Source organism: Notamacropus eugenii, chromosome 6 (genome assembly GCF_028372415.1).
Source record: "Notamacropus eugenii isolate mMacEug1 chromosome 6, mMacEug1.pri_v2, whole genome shotgun sequence".
Classification (NCBI taxonomy): domain Eukaryota; kingdom Metazoa; phylum Chordata; class Mammalia; order Diprotodontia; family Macropodidae; genus Notamacropus; species Notamacropus eugenii.
In genome coordinates, this window is record NC_092877.1 from 337837780 (window position 1) to 337852939 (window position 15160).

Here is a 15160-nt window from a genome sequence, read left to right on the forward strand (position 1 = left end):
ATTCGGAAAAAAACAGATAACTACTTTACCTTTTGCTTTGGCCTTTCTATTCATAAACTAAGTGATTCACCTTTAGCTTTGAATTAGATCCCAATCCCTCATGAACTAAATTCTGGACAATCAGGAGAAATGAAATGGTTCACAAACCCCACCATATCAGTGCAGTGACACCCCCTCATCATCAGAGAAAGTCAAGATACACAAGAATTCAGGCATTTTCTACCAGTACCCCTTGGCCCTGTTTACCACCCAGTTAGTTGTCTACACCAAGGGTGATAGTGCTTACTTGACACATGGTGGCCGGGCCCACAGCTACAGGGAGGAGCAGGCCCGGTAAACCTTTGTGCCTTTCCATCTCATTTCATCCTCCCATGGTTCTAAGCAACGGGCACATAGGCCATCCTTATCTTAACGAAGAAGAAACTCAAGTATGAAGCAGTGAACTGGGTGACTTGGACATGCAACTGTGGACCCTGGGTAACCCTCAGTCCAGGTGGCCAAGAGCCACTTTCAGCGAGGGGCTCCATGGATCCCAGTCCAACGAGGTGACCTTACTCTCGGCTCATTGCTCCATATTTTTTACTCCATCTTGGTAGAAATGGAAGAAGTTTATGATTTACACCTCCTTGAATGTGAGATTTAATAAGGTTGTTGGCATTTTTAAAAATTATCATGAAGTTACAGGAGTGAAGAGGCCAATGGAATTAATTCTAACATTTTTATTGATTTTAAATGTAACACAGAAATCCAATCCAGACTACAAATGCAGAGGGGGCATTGCATCTACCTTTTACAACAAAACTGTTCACAGTGAGCTTCTTCTGTAGCAGAGAAACTCAAACTGGCTCATAACATAGCACTAACTTAAGTTAAAATTCCAGTATCCATCCCCAAATTTCAAAGTAATTTGCATATTTTCTTTAACAATACATTAAGGAACTATTTGTACTTCTGAAAGAATTCACCAAAATAAATATTGGAAATGAGGGAAAAGAAACTCAGTAAATGTTTGGGAAAGGAGACAAAGGAGACCTTAACTTTACAGAAACTTGGAGGGAGAATGAGATGTTCAAGTGTATTTGATTTTGTTCTGTAGGAAAATTCAGGTTTTGAGTTATGTTTCTAACTGCCCAAAGCTTCTACAGCCAAAGATCAGCAGTGCTTTTCCCCAGTCTGCTCCTTAAGGTTATGGAAATAGCCCCAACTCCCATTCCCTGACCCAGGGAAACACACCACAAAGCTCCTAGTTTCATCTGATTCAAATCAATTGCTATTAACAATGGTAAAAGAAACTACACAGGACAATGCACGCTTAGCTGCCAGCATAGCTAACATGAGTAAATTCTAAATTTAGACTTTAGGGAAGATTTATTTCTAACCTTGAAACATACATGCCACATCTTTAAACTGCCTGTAATCTTCCTTGCTTTTCAGTCATGTGATACCAAATACTATAAGTAAAATCTAAGGTGCTTTTATATCTGTACCAAAAATGAATCTTTTCTCATCACAGTTATTAATGCATCTTATTGAAAAAAAAAAAACACAAAAACACAAAGTACATTCTCTAAACTATTTCCATATGGAAGTAACACTGACTATCTAAACCTGATCACTGAATTTATATATATGTATATATATATACGTATATATATGTATACATATATACATATATGTACATATACACACATATGTATATATACACACACATATATGTATATATATACACATATATGTATATATATACGTGTGTGTGTGTATATATAAATAGCACTCAGAGGACCATCTGGAATTCTGTGACAACCATTAATGGTTTTCTTATTAACATAAAGTAATAAAGATGACTAGGTTTCTAAGGGCATATGAGAATGAATTCTTTAAAAGTTCCAAATATTCTGATGTTATGAACATGCACAAGAGACTTATTAGGAGTCAGGACCAAGATGTAATTGCATCACAAAACCTTAGAGGTGAACGGACCTTAGAAGGTCAGGTCATCTATCTAGTTCAAACATCCACCCAAACATATTGCAATTTTACATCAAGCAGACTTCAGAATTAGAAAAGTTTACAAAGTTATTTTTCAAAAAAGCTTCATGAGTGAAAACTATCTACTTACAGAAATGTCTATTTTTAGCATTTCCATAATTTAAATTGTCAAATTAAATAAGGTGGAATGATTTTTTCCCTGTATGTATGACCTAAGTACCAAGATATATTTTAAACATTTTATATAGTGCTACTTAACTATAAAGGGGAATGTACTGCTATAACACAGTTTCTAAATTTTTTTTCTTTAACTACATAGAGTTGTTGACCCAACACTTTGGCCTCTCATACAATTTGGTTCTGGAAGGAAGGACTATATCAGAATAAAGTACCAATGAATCAATTCACCACACATTCTGTGTATATTTCCATCTTAAGAATTAAATTTAGGGAGATTGTTGGAATCTATTTCATCAAAAAAGCACAAAGAGGAGACTGGGGTGAACAACCATAAGAGGTCAACATAGAAAAGAACTTATTTGCTCAAGAAGTGTAAAAGGCCCAACATTCTGTCAAAAGTGAAAAGGCTGTGTACCTGGTGGGATTCAGTTTAAGAATACTCAGGACTAGTATTATGAAAGCAATACTGGAGTAATTCTCTCCCATAAAATTATTTTAGGTCACTGTACACAGTGGTATTTATTGCTATTTGAACTATCATTAAGAAGAAGTTCAGAGTCAGAAGAGATAACATGTCTATTATCTTGTCACTAATAAAGATGTTCTGTACCTTTATAAGAAAGACACATCGCAGCCTCCAAATTATCTCTTCCAAAGATTTTGTAAATCTGTATTTGACCAGTTAAACTCACCTGGCCTAAAATCATACAAATTACAAATCAATTAAAGTTTTGATTTCATTAATTTTGGCTTGCTTCATCTCACTAGTATTAGGCTTTTTGGTTCCAAAGGCTCCTGCAGCAAGTTCCCTCTTTCTGTTTTGTATTTTCAGCATATTTTCTTCCACAGAGTCCTTCACAATGAACTTAAAAAAAAAAAAACAAACAAGGATTTTTAAAACCACACCTATTACACGCACCAACATGAAAACAAGACATTGCAGATTCTCTATCAAATGTTCCACTGTTGCATCAAATGGGTTATTCTAAGGCAAATATGCCAAATCTGAAGCGCTTACAGTCAATCTGATAAACAATGAAATCATTTTTCAAAAACTGGGGTAACGTTTTCTACTGTAGAAAATTTATTGTGATTTTTCATAAATATTTCACAGCTTTAAGCTACACATCATAAAGGCAAAGAAAGCAGCATGGTATAGGGAAAACTCTAACTGGAGTCAGAAAATGAGTAAATCCCATCTCTGACCCATTAGCTGGTATGGCTTTAAGCAAATCATTTCTACTCATGGATCTCATTCCTTGGGTGTAAAACAGGGGAGAGGGAATCAAGAGGGAACTAGAAGGGAGTGGGTGGCCTGTAAAGTTTCCTTCTAGCTTTAGATCTATGATCCTATGACCATATGGAACTCTCACAGCAATTGGAGAAATTGGAATTAGCATACTCCTCCCTCTTTTTCTATTTATGGCATCATAATTATGAAGTTGAAAATTAACTCTTTATACTACTCCTCAATATGACTCTCTTACTTATCAATTAAGTACTTGGCCTTAAGCAAACTGCAACTAAGATATGTCTGATAAAAAAACAATTTCATATTCAATAGAGCAAATTCTCCAAGAGCCCCAATTCAGGGTACTACACTAAACAAAGGGCATTATGATTTTCTGAAAACAGTATGTATGATGTTTTTAAAGACTAAGGAAATAATAAACGGTAGATAAACAGACCTTCGTGATGACCACTTCCTGCTTCTGGCCAAGTCTGTGACATCTGTCAAAGCACTGATCTTCGGCAGCAGGATTCCAGGCCTGTAAAGATGTTTTTAATAATCTGTTCTGATTGCTGTCAATCTACTTTTCTTTTCCTACCCATTTTTCTAGGTCAAGTTCAAACTCCAGCCCTTCTGTGAAACCTGCCTCATGCCTCTAGCACACATTAACCCCTGCAGTGTCCAACTCCTTTTGTACTGTTGTCTCATATGCTACAAAAATTCATCCAGTGCATCAAGATAAAATTAATGTGCTACTGTTATATGCACTGAATTGTTAACTGACATTTTAAAGGTCTGCAAAGCACTTTTACACCTATTATAATTTGTTCCCCAACAATCTGATGAATTAAGTGACTACAATTAATATAAAGGTCAATAGGAGTAAAGAAATGGGGGAAGTTAAAGATAAAGACATGGGGTGAGAGGAATTTTAAAGTTCCAGTTTTCATAGATGGAACAGTTTAATAAAGAAACATGATATAGATCAGAGGTGTCAAACAGTCTGCAAGACCCAAGTGCATGCTAAACTAAATTAAAAATGTAATTGGGAAATAGTTTAAAAATAAAGATACCCTGAAAACAAAAAGTTAATATTGGGGTCTGTAGGGATCTTCTTGTACACATTAGTGGTCTGTTTCTATTCCCCTAGTCTAGATGACAGACTAGGAAACTGCTTATCTTAGGTTAGGGAACATGCCAGTGGTGGATCACACAATCCATGTCAGAGACATAGGTGGAACACGCAACTGAATGACTCCAGGTCCCACTGCTCTTCCCCTAACAGTAGGTCAGCTCTCCAAAGAGTATATGATCACGTCTGATAATATCAATATGCTCAGGGCTTTAGAGATAAGATTACTAGATACTAGGTACATTTGGGGACTTCTCCCTGATGACTCCTCGAAGCTGAGAGCACACCCTTTCACAAAACATCACAAGGTGCCCTTACCAGAAAAAGGACTGGATGGAAAGCAGGGCTGAGCCAACATGGCATTTCTTAGGTTATTACCTGATGTCTGTGTAACTGTTCTATTCACTGTTGGAATTCTCTTACAATTGACCTTTTATATCCATTAATCTGCAAAGTGGTTTTGTCTATTTTTACATATGGCATGAGAAGTATGTACACGTATTTACACAAACACATATTTATAATATTTCTAAGGGTATGAATGTTGTTCTTCCTTCTCAAAGAGGACCAAAATGACATCACTATGTTAGAGTCAAGTTACAGTGCAATTTTACAACTGTGGCTGATCATAAGCAGTAATCAGGAAAAGCAGTATTATATTCTTTTAAAAAGCTATGCCTCATTAAGTAGTACCAAATATTTGGAGGTAGGGGTTCAGTAATGTTTCCTGGTCTACATTTAGTTTCTGGACACCTCTTTTCTTGTTTACTTCTGCTTTTACTGCTACAATTTAGTTGGAGAGTTCCCTTTAGAATAGAAACAGAATTCAAAAACATGCCTATCTGGGCAGGCTTCTGAAAGGAGAAGATTGTTTAGCTTTTTCTATGACTATTCCCTTATTCCTCTTTGGATGAATTGTAAAGTCAATATAGAGATAAGTTGGATTTTGGTTTTTTTTTTTTTGTCTAGAAATATAAAAATCCTATGGCTACATGTTAGATTTGTTACTTTATATCTGAGTCAGATAAACCTAGACAGGCTGAAACTGGTTTCTCTTTGAACCAGTTTTCCAGCTCAGTGGTGTCAAACTCAAAAAGAAAGGGATCCTTGAATGCTACATACTGGCTCAGAAAATCAAAAATTAACATTATCCATGCTGTACTGTATTTTTATTTATTTTGTTAAAATTTGCCAATTGTATTTTAATTTTGGTCCTGGTTGTCTTGTCAAGTTCTTGCCACCTGTGTCTAGACATATTACAAAACTGATGTCTCATTTTTATCTGACGGGTTTCTAACATATTTAACTTCCTATTACTGCATATTTCTCAGCAAACCATCAGATTACTTGTTTCAACCCAGCATTTATTGAGAATTCAAAAAGAGTTTTAAAGATGAGCAGCGTATTTTAGAAGGCTAGACAATTAATAAATGAAAACCTTTGTGACTTTTTAAAAAAATAATTAATCGCCAAACATGGTTTTCCTTACATAATTTTGTAATTCTGATCATTGCTCTATTTTCCACTAAAATATGTGCCAAATTAAATTCTACCAGATAAAATAAACTATGTACTGATGATTTTCACAAAAACAAAATAAAGGTAAATGAGCCAGTTTTTTTAAAAAAAAATATTCATTTCCAGCAGCATATCATAGGATCAAAAAATATTTAAGTCCAACTTCTTACAACTTCTGTATCTCAACAAGAGTGATAACCAACAGTCATATGGACAGTACTGAAAGTTTCTGCATTAAAAACTAAAATATGTTCAGTGTACATATTAAAAAAAACTATCATCATTTTATTTTATACCTACATTAACATACAATAGATACATAGTAGCAGACCAGAGCAGAAAGTCATTGTGGTTTTTCTCTGGCACTGCTTAATACACAAGAGCCAGGGAAAGTGAAGGATTGTTGACTCAGGGTTGAGCAGCTACAATGGCGTCTACAAATACATGGTCAAGGTGGGTGGGTTACTTTAGCAGCCTTTAACAGGAGGTGGCCATGTTATTATTTTTAACATCCCTGTCATGACCTCTAAACCTACAAGACTTCCTACTGTTGCCATTTAAAATACTAGAGAAGCTAAGGGATCAGGAGAATGAAATATGGTTGAAAAACCAGAAGTGAGAATGAAAATGAGATTAAGAGGAAGAAGAAGGTACTGTGGTGAGGGAGTTCTAGCTCTCAAAAGACAGAATGGATCTCAGTGAGGCAGCAGGTATAGGGGATCATGCTCCATGCTAAGGACTAACAATGCTGGATGTAAACCTTGCCTCAGACACTGGCTGCCAGCCTGTGCAACTTGGAACAAGTCACTTACCATTCTCAGCCAGTTTCCTGATTTGCCAGAGGGACAATAAGTAATATTTATTGCATGGGTTTATCATAAAACTCAATTGAGAAAATCTGTATAATATACTGTGTAAAGTGTTCGAGTGTTACATGAATGTCAGCTACTCTCATTATTGCTGTGGAAGGGGCACTAGTTTTGGAGTCGTGAGTTCAAATATCCCATTTTGCAATTAGACAAACTAAAGTAAGTGAAGAGAGTCATCCTACAAATGAAAGGCAGGATTATTACCTTCTCAAAAAAAAAAGTTGGTTTTTCCTCTAGTTTTGTTTAAGAAATGTCCCTGTCATGTAGATCTCTAAGCTTACTTACGGGATCCATTAAAAATACTCGAGAGGCTGCACAGAGATTCAAACCAACTCCCCCAGCTTTTAAAGAAAGAAGCATTATTGTAGGAGATCCTGCTTCAGTTTTCTGGAAACACTGAATTGATTCAACTCTCTTCTTCTGGGCCATGGAGCCATCCAAACGAGTAAATACAAACCCAGATGCTCTTAAACAAAAACAGGAAAAAGGTTTACTAGATTTAACAACAGTCAAATAATTATTTGTGCTCATAGCTTTTCTAGTAAGTTCAGGATTTAAAATATATTATGTTGTTACAAAAAGTTCCTAATTATAACTTGTATAAAAGTTAAATGGAAAAAAAATTGTAAAATGGGTACATAAGTTAATACTATCTTTCTGATACAAATTTCATACAGCAAAATACTTAAAATCTTTTTACTCAAAGTGATAAACACTGTTCAACTTACTTAAGTGGTGTTTCTAATAAAGACAGGAAGGTTGTGAATTGAGAAACAACTAAACTTTTGATTTGGGGGTTCTTCTTTCTTAAGTCAATCAAAGCATGCATTAGAGCATTGATCTGAAAAAACAAAATTGTATGTAACCCATCAAATTCCACTTTGAACTGGTAAAAATTATGCTATTAAAATTACTCTTGAAAATTAAGTGCTTTAGTTACAAATGGGAAGCAAAGATCTTTGGTTTTCATTCTAATTTCAAAAACTCTTCAAATGTCTAATATTTCACTAGTAGCATACTTTCTCTTTAAATAAAAAAGCATGAGTAAGTATAAAAAAAAGAATTACATATCAATTGTCCTTTTTTCACTGTTTTATTTCTTAGAAACTAATATTGAAACCTGTCTTTCTCCACCAAAAAACAATAAAAACTCATACACACCCTTTACTACCTATTAGAAGCATGCAAATGACAGGATGAAACTGTACTAAACTCCTAGTTCAAGTGCAAATGAATCAAATACAAACTTTTTTGTATATATAATACATGTATCAAAGTCTCTGAAAATTACCTTTGAACTGGACATCCATTCCAGATCAGTCCTTTTCTCAGCACTACAATTCAATTCCTCTGGAGGACATTCTACCAAGTTTTCTGCTCGTAAGTCATTTCTGCATAAAGGGCACTTGGCATTTGGCTGTAAAACAAGACATTAAAACTCTGAACATTCCTAAAAGATAAACGTATTTTAATACCATCCTTTCTCCCCTTTTTGGTTAGGCCCTCAAAGCTATTTCTCTGAGAAGTGAACATTCAGCATTAATATGAAGATAAAGTATGATATTAGTTTAGACATAGGGTATAAGATCTTGAAGTAGTAAATATGGAGCAGATAGATTTCACAGGCTAAGTCCAGAATTCAAAGACTCAATTTAGAAAAAATAATTATAGTTTTGAAAGGTACATGTTTATTATAGCTACTCAGTCAAAACAATTTTTTCTTTTCAAGTGAAAAAATTGGTTGAGATCCATTAAATCTTACAAAGTTTTCATTCAAATCAAAGTGCTGTTTGTCTAATTACTAAGACCGACCTAGGAACTAACAAAATTTTATTTTAAACAAGATTAAAGCTGGTGGAACAAATGCTTGTATCCACAACCCCAATAAAAGAACAACTTATTTCAAATATCTTACACTGAACATTTTTAGCAAAATAATCTGGATGTATGGATACTACTAACCATCATTTTTCCACTAAGACACTTTTACTTTTAGAACAGAATACTGAATAGAGAAAAGTAGAAACGTTGGTTAAGTGATCAGATCAGAATTTTTTTTAAATGTTTGCATTTTTGTTCTTCTTTCTTACTCTGCAATCTGATTTCCCTTCCCCTCACTGAGTCAAGTCCAGGGTTCTCTGCTTGGTCTTCTCAACAGTCCTTGACCGTATTGTTGTTTTTGACACGAACCCTTCCTTCTGGATCCTTTCTCCTGCTAACCTCAGAGATGCAACATTCTCAGGCTTCATCTCTTCAAAATGATCCAACCCCTCCCTGGCTTCTACTGTCACCTTTCCCATGTAACTGTGTAAAGCAGACTTTGGGGTCCCGAGAGAACAGTATTCAAATTCCAACTTCTTGCATTACTAACTAGATGATCATGAGCAAGGCATTAAACTAAACCTCAAGTTACTTCAGCTAAAATACAAGTAATATTTATAGTGCCTACCCCAGCACTGTTTTTGAAGATCAAATGATGATTATAAACAATGCTTTGGCAAAAAAAAAGCTCTACATAAATGTCAACTATTGTGAATACCAGACCTGAACTTGTGACGAAGTTCTACTTGGATTACACAAATCTGTATTAGATGCCAGCTAAGTACAAGGTGCTGGGACTTCAAAGGAACTCATCCTTGTCCACAAGGAGCTTGTTTCCATTTAAAGAAACAACATGCATGCAAATAATACATCTATACAAAAACCAAAGGATATGGGGGAAGGGGTGTCAGGAAGCAACACATCTAAGGTGGTCCTCAAGCTAAGCTTTGAATGGAACTAGGGATTCTAACAGGTAAACGAGAAGGGAGGGCACACTGCAGGTATGAAGGACAAGCTATGAATGCAAAGGCTGAGCCTGCAGAAGAAGTTTACAGAAGGCAGGTTTGGCTACATCATGAAAAGGGGGGTGGAAATGAGGTCTGGTAATATACAATAAAACTGGAAAGGAAGGCAGCTTAAACCAGATTGTGAAGAGATTCACTTTGGACCTTCCAGGGAAGGTCATTCCTGCTCCTTAGGAACATCATTTTGGCAACATGATAGGTATCTGTATCTGAACTAGATAAAAGGAGAGAACTTGAAGCCAGGAAACCATCTAAGAGGTTGCTGCAAAACAATTAGAAACAAATTAGATACTCATTGACTGGAAAATGGCTAGGCAAACTGAATACAATGCAATATGACTGTGTTGTAAGAAATGATGAACAAAGTTGACCAAAAAAATAGAGAATGATAAAAAACAGAGAATGTTGGAGGGGCCGTAGGAAAACAAGCATATTAATGTACTTTGTGAATTGGTCCAGTCGTTCTAGAAAGACGAATACAGAGAATCACTAAAAAATGTACATCACCTGGTATAGAGAATACATATGCACAATGACTAAAACAACATAAACAGACAAAACCACCAACGATCAAAATAAAAAAGACAAAAGTGAATGTTGTAAAATTCTAAAGAACAAGCACTGGTACAAAACTTGAGATATGAGAAGACACTCTGAATCCCTTTAGTGGCAGAGGTGAACCACAAATAGTTTATCCAACAATGTGCATATTTCAGACTTTGATGTATTCATTAGAGACGCTGATTTTTTCCCTGTTTCAGTCATAACAAATACAATTTGTTACATAGGATGGCTCTTGGGGGGGGAGGGTGGTATAAAAATACACTCTATTTCTTAATATAAATCTGCCCTTTCCTATCTCCACACCTTTTCTTCAGGTCCCTCATCTGCTGAACTCCTGTGCAGTCTTTTAAAGCCTACGTCAAGTGTCAGGTCTGCATAAAGGATTCCCTAGTCATCTTCAGCCCACCATTCTCTTGAACCTCACGTAGCACCGTTTTTCACCTCTTTAAACATTTATTTTCTTTTCCCTGCCAAATATAAGCTCCATGAGAACAGAGACTATCAAAACATTTAATGCCCCAACTCTAATATTCTGTACAACTTTGTTATAACAGTAAAGTATGAATGATTCATAATCAAATTACATAGTTTCATTCTCTAGGAAAAAAGATTTACATAAAATTTTGACAAGTTATCATCTGATTAATTCAGTATGAAAGAAGCAAAAACTAACCTGCTCATTCTGAATTACTTGACAAATGCATGGTTTACAGAATACATGTGCACAGTGTGTTATCACAGGAATATTTAGCGAATCCAAGCAAATTGCACACTCTTCATCTGAGCCAGAGCTCAGAATTAACTTCATCTTGCTAATCAACTTCTTTCGTAGCTCTTCAGGTGTATCATCTCCTATCACGGTTGGGTCCAGAAAGCAAATTAAATACACAGTTACGCTTATGACTGAAAAACAACTCACAGGAATAGTGCATGCTTTATTCTACATCACAGATTGGGTCTACTATTTAAATTAGAAAATCTAACACTGAACACTACTCCCAAAACTAGGTAATACACAAATAAAACACTGCACAGAAGAACCTCACTGTGCATAATCCACAGCAAAATTCAGAATAAGGCAAGTCCCATGTATTAGAGCAAGAAGGGATCACAGGAATCATCTAGTGTAATCCCCTCGTTTTAGGTGGAGAAATTGAGACCCAGTAAGGTCAAATGACTTTCGCATGGTCACTACAAGCTGCAGGTGATAAATATTTGAAACCAGGGCCTGAGTCCTAAGTCAGTGAGTGTTCCTTCAAACTTATGACCCTGCCAGATACTGAACCGTTAGAAGATTCTTTTGAACAATAACAGAAAAAACTCATTAGTAACACTAGATCTATAATATGGCTCTGCAAAAAATTTTCAAATATATTACTTAGTTCCAACATGTTACCATATTCAAATTATATCCTCAGGTCTACTGTGCATTCAAGAAAAATTAAACAAAATATGATCATCAAAACCTGTATTTCATAAGGCAAATGAAATGGTCACTTCAAGAATTCTGATTCTGAACAATGTATTTCTGGTAAACTACAAATAATGTAAACCCAATTAAATTTACTAACCTGAGGGACCACTGGAAGATGCTGTATTTGTGAAGAGATGAGGATGACAACATAATTGTCTCAATCTGAGCAAAAGGCCCAAGACATCTGCATAGTGTGCAAGCACAGTGCCTTCATTAAAATACCTAAAGATTATCAGAAAGTCAAAACACAACAGTTTAAATCACATACAAACTCTGCATATAGAACCTAAATGTGTGTGTGCTTTACACGCGCACACACACACACACATTCACACTTCCTCAACCATGAAAAATCCTCCCACTCTACTATGCCTCAATGACTTATTGCCACTTTGGCCTCATTATCACTTATGCTCATAAACACAAATTTAGAACTCAAAGAGACCTCAATCTTACTTTCATAAATGAGAACAAAATGTGCCTCGAGAGGTAGTGACATGCCTGAAGCCCTGTGGTTAATCAGCAGCAGAGTTAGAACCAACACCCAGATCCTGCAGCCCACTCTTTCCACTAGGCTTACTTCATAGAAGATCTAGAACTTTCAGAACTCATTTCACTCAGATATCTTTTCTACCTTCCACGTTCTTCCTTTTATCACTCTAAGTATTATTCATTCACCTTTCCATGTCATAGCATACCCCAGTTCGTTTTGGAGCAATCTCAGAGATTTCTGAAGCACCAGCCTCATCATCTCACTTGGCACGCACCTCCTAATCCTTGCCTGTTACTCAGTTTACCAGCCCTCCTCCTTGCCCCCTGGAGATCTTGCCATCTTTCTCAAGCCCCAAAAGCATTCCCCATTCTCAGGGGGTGCTTCTGTCCTCATGAGCTAAGCACTGCCAAGGAGAGAGGGATCACCTGCCCTGCCCCTCAGCCAGGTCAGCTCTGACCTGTCAGGACTCAAGCCTTTACAATTCATGATGCTTTGTCAGATGGAATCTGCAAGGAAATCAATTTAGGCTTGAGGTCAGAAAAGACTTCTAGTGATTAGAATGATCTCTAAGTGAGATGAGAAGCTGCTCTACTATAGAGTGTATAGAAGATATTCTCTATAAATGGGAAAATCGTGAGTTCAAGTCCCACTAATGACACATACTGACCATGGGATGAGCCTTCGGTGCAGAGAAGCAAAGGTACAAAGTACCTCCCAAAGAGCTTTCTACATCCCTGAAATCACAGGTCTGGTCATTATCCCAACCACAATGTTGAACAGAAATATTCAAACAAGATCAGGGCAGGAAAAAAATAAGTACCTACTATGTGCCAGGCCCTGTGCTGAGCACTGTACCATTGTCTCATTATATCCCCACAACCAGGGAGTTCGGTTATTATCGGCATTTTACAGGTGAGGAAAGTGAGATAATCAGAGATTAAAAGTGACTTGCCCACAGTGCTACACAGTAAATACCTGAGGCTGTATTTGAACTCGGGTCTTCCTGACTCCATTTAGAATTCTAACTACTATATGACCTAACTACTAGATGCTTTGGTTCATAGTATATTTCAGTTATAAAAATGAAAATCACTGTCATCATTTTAGTCCTTTAATAGGATTTTATAGCAGATTTTATAGAAACCTTGAATAAAAAAAAGTTAGTGCTCTTTAAATATGGTTTTCTTTCTCCATACCTGCCAATTGCTGCCCTGCCTTCATTCTTCACAGACTGGTAGATCTGTCTCTCTTCGTCAGTAAGTGTAACGTGCTGAATAAATACTTTACGCTCTGGTAACTCCAAAACAGGTTTGCCTTTAATTTTACTTGTTTTTGTCCTTCTAAGGGTAACATTTTTAATTAGGGACTGTAAACGCCTAGGAAAGATAAAAAGAATTGCATGTACAACTCACTGCTTTCAGATATACAACCTGATAATCCAAACAAAAATAAACCCTGTAGTTTAGTGGAAATTTATACACTTTTAGTTTATTTCTATTTGAAGGTTTAACCAACTTAAAAATCACTTAAGCGCTTACAAACATAGATATCTGCTGAATTTTTACATAACTTATTCTCTAGGCTTGATCATTTAGGTGTTTTTCTTTCTCAACTCCTTTCCTATTTTTCTATTACTTCTTTCTTCTTAAATTCTATTTTATTGTTTTTTTCTCTCCTGTTCTCATTGCCTACCTATCACATGTGTACCATGCTACATGTACAACTCTTATTTTTGTTAAGTAACTTGATTACTTATACAAGAATGCCCTCTTGTATTCTATTTGATATGCACCTCTAAAATCATGTAAGTTACTATTTATACCACTTATTTGACACATACGGTTTGTATTGCTATGTGCACATATACGTATATTTTATCCCCAAAACTACACCATGAACTCTTGTGAGCAGAGATGATACCTAATCCACATACTCTGTCTAGTCAACAAAATGTCTAATGACAATAAATCGGCTCTATTCTTTCATCTGTATTGTTTTCTTTTTTTGTTTACCATATTCTTTTTCCTTATCCTTTCTTCCTGTTGTGTCCTTTCTTTTCCTCTCTTCAAGTAGTCACCTAGTCTCTGCTTAAAACCCTTCAGTGACTGGAACTTCTCTACCAGTCAAAGGTAGTTATAATTACTACAAACTCTCTCCTTAAATTACCCCTAAATCTGCCTCTTCAACTTCCACCCAGTTCTGCTCTCTGAATCCACAAAGAACTAGTCTTAGGCAAGTCATTTAACTTGTCCAGGCCAGTGTGCTTCTTTGTAAAACGAAGGAGCTGAACAGACAGCCCGGCCCCCCTACTCCCTTTCAGCTCTCTATGATCCCATGGATCCAAACTCCTCTTCCACGCATACAAATGACTGCACATGTAAAGGTGAATGTTTCAGTGCAGGAATGCATAGGACGATGTGCCAGAAGACCCCATCCTGGAAGCAGGCAATCAATCAAATGGCTTCAGATGGCATTTGGGGTGGTGTGACAATCACACAAATCCCTTAGCTCTATTAACACACTAAGTCATTATGCAGAGGTTGCAAATGAAACAGGGAATACAAGTCTGTCAACAAACTAAATGCCCCCAAAACACAGATGGTTAGTGATGGAGGGGGGAAGGCCGGGGGCGGGTAAGAGAAGGCATAGTCAAACATCACCAAAGAAAGACTGTCAGCCAATGGTTCAATAATCATAAAGACACAGCATACCGAAGTCCCCCCTCGTCTCCCATCGTGACAGGACGCTGAATTGTTCGGTGCCACCATTCTCTATCAGTAAATGGTTTCAGTTTCAAAAAGGAAAGCAGGGACCACAAGTCCTTCAATGAATTCTGTATTGGAGTACCTAAAAAAAATTAGAAC

The 15160-nt window shown here is 36.4% G+C and overlaps 1 protein-coding gene across 7 annotated transcripts in view; it reads right to left on the minus strand.

The window, feature by feature from the left end:
- Window positions 1-704: 704 nt before the first annotated feature.
- HLTF (helicase like transcription factor) overlaps window positions 705-15160 on the minus strand; it is a 35089-nt gene continuing 20633 nt past the window's right edge. For 6 of the 7 annotated variants that reach the window (XM_072618254.1, XM_072618253.1, XM_072618251.1 and 3 more), the window contains 9 exons: window positions 15008-15143; window positions 13493-13672; window positions 11901-12025; window positions 11003-11181; window positions 8211-8336; window positions 7648-7760; window positions 7205-7385; window positions 3858-3938; window positions 705-3034 (listed from right to left, as the gene is read on the minus strand). In XM_072618254.1, the coding sequence (XP_072474355.1) occupies window positions 2882-3034; window positions 3858-3938; window positions 7205-7385; window positions 7648-7760; window positions 8211-8336; window positions 11003-11181; window positions 11901-12025; window positions 13493-13672; window positions 15008-15143 (1274 nt within the window). In that variant the 3' untranslated portion in view covers window positions 705-2881. The remainder of the gene's footprint in view (window positions 3035-3857; window positions 3939-7204; window positions 7386-7647; window positions 7761-8210; window positions 8337-11002; window positions 11182-11900; window positions 12026-13492; window positions 13673-15007; window positions 15144-15160) is intronic. The other variant, XR_011969038.1, reaches the window with a different exon arrangement.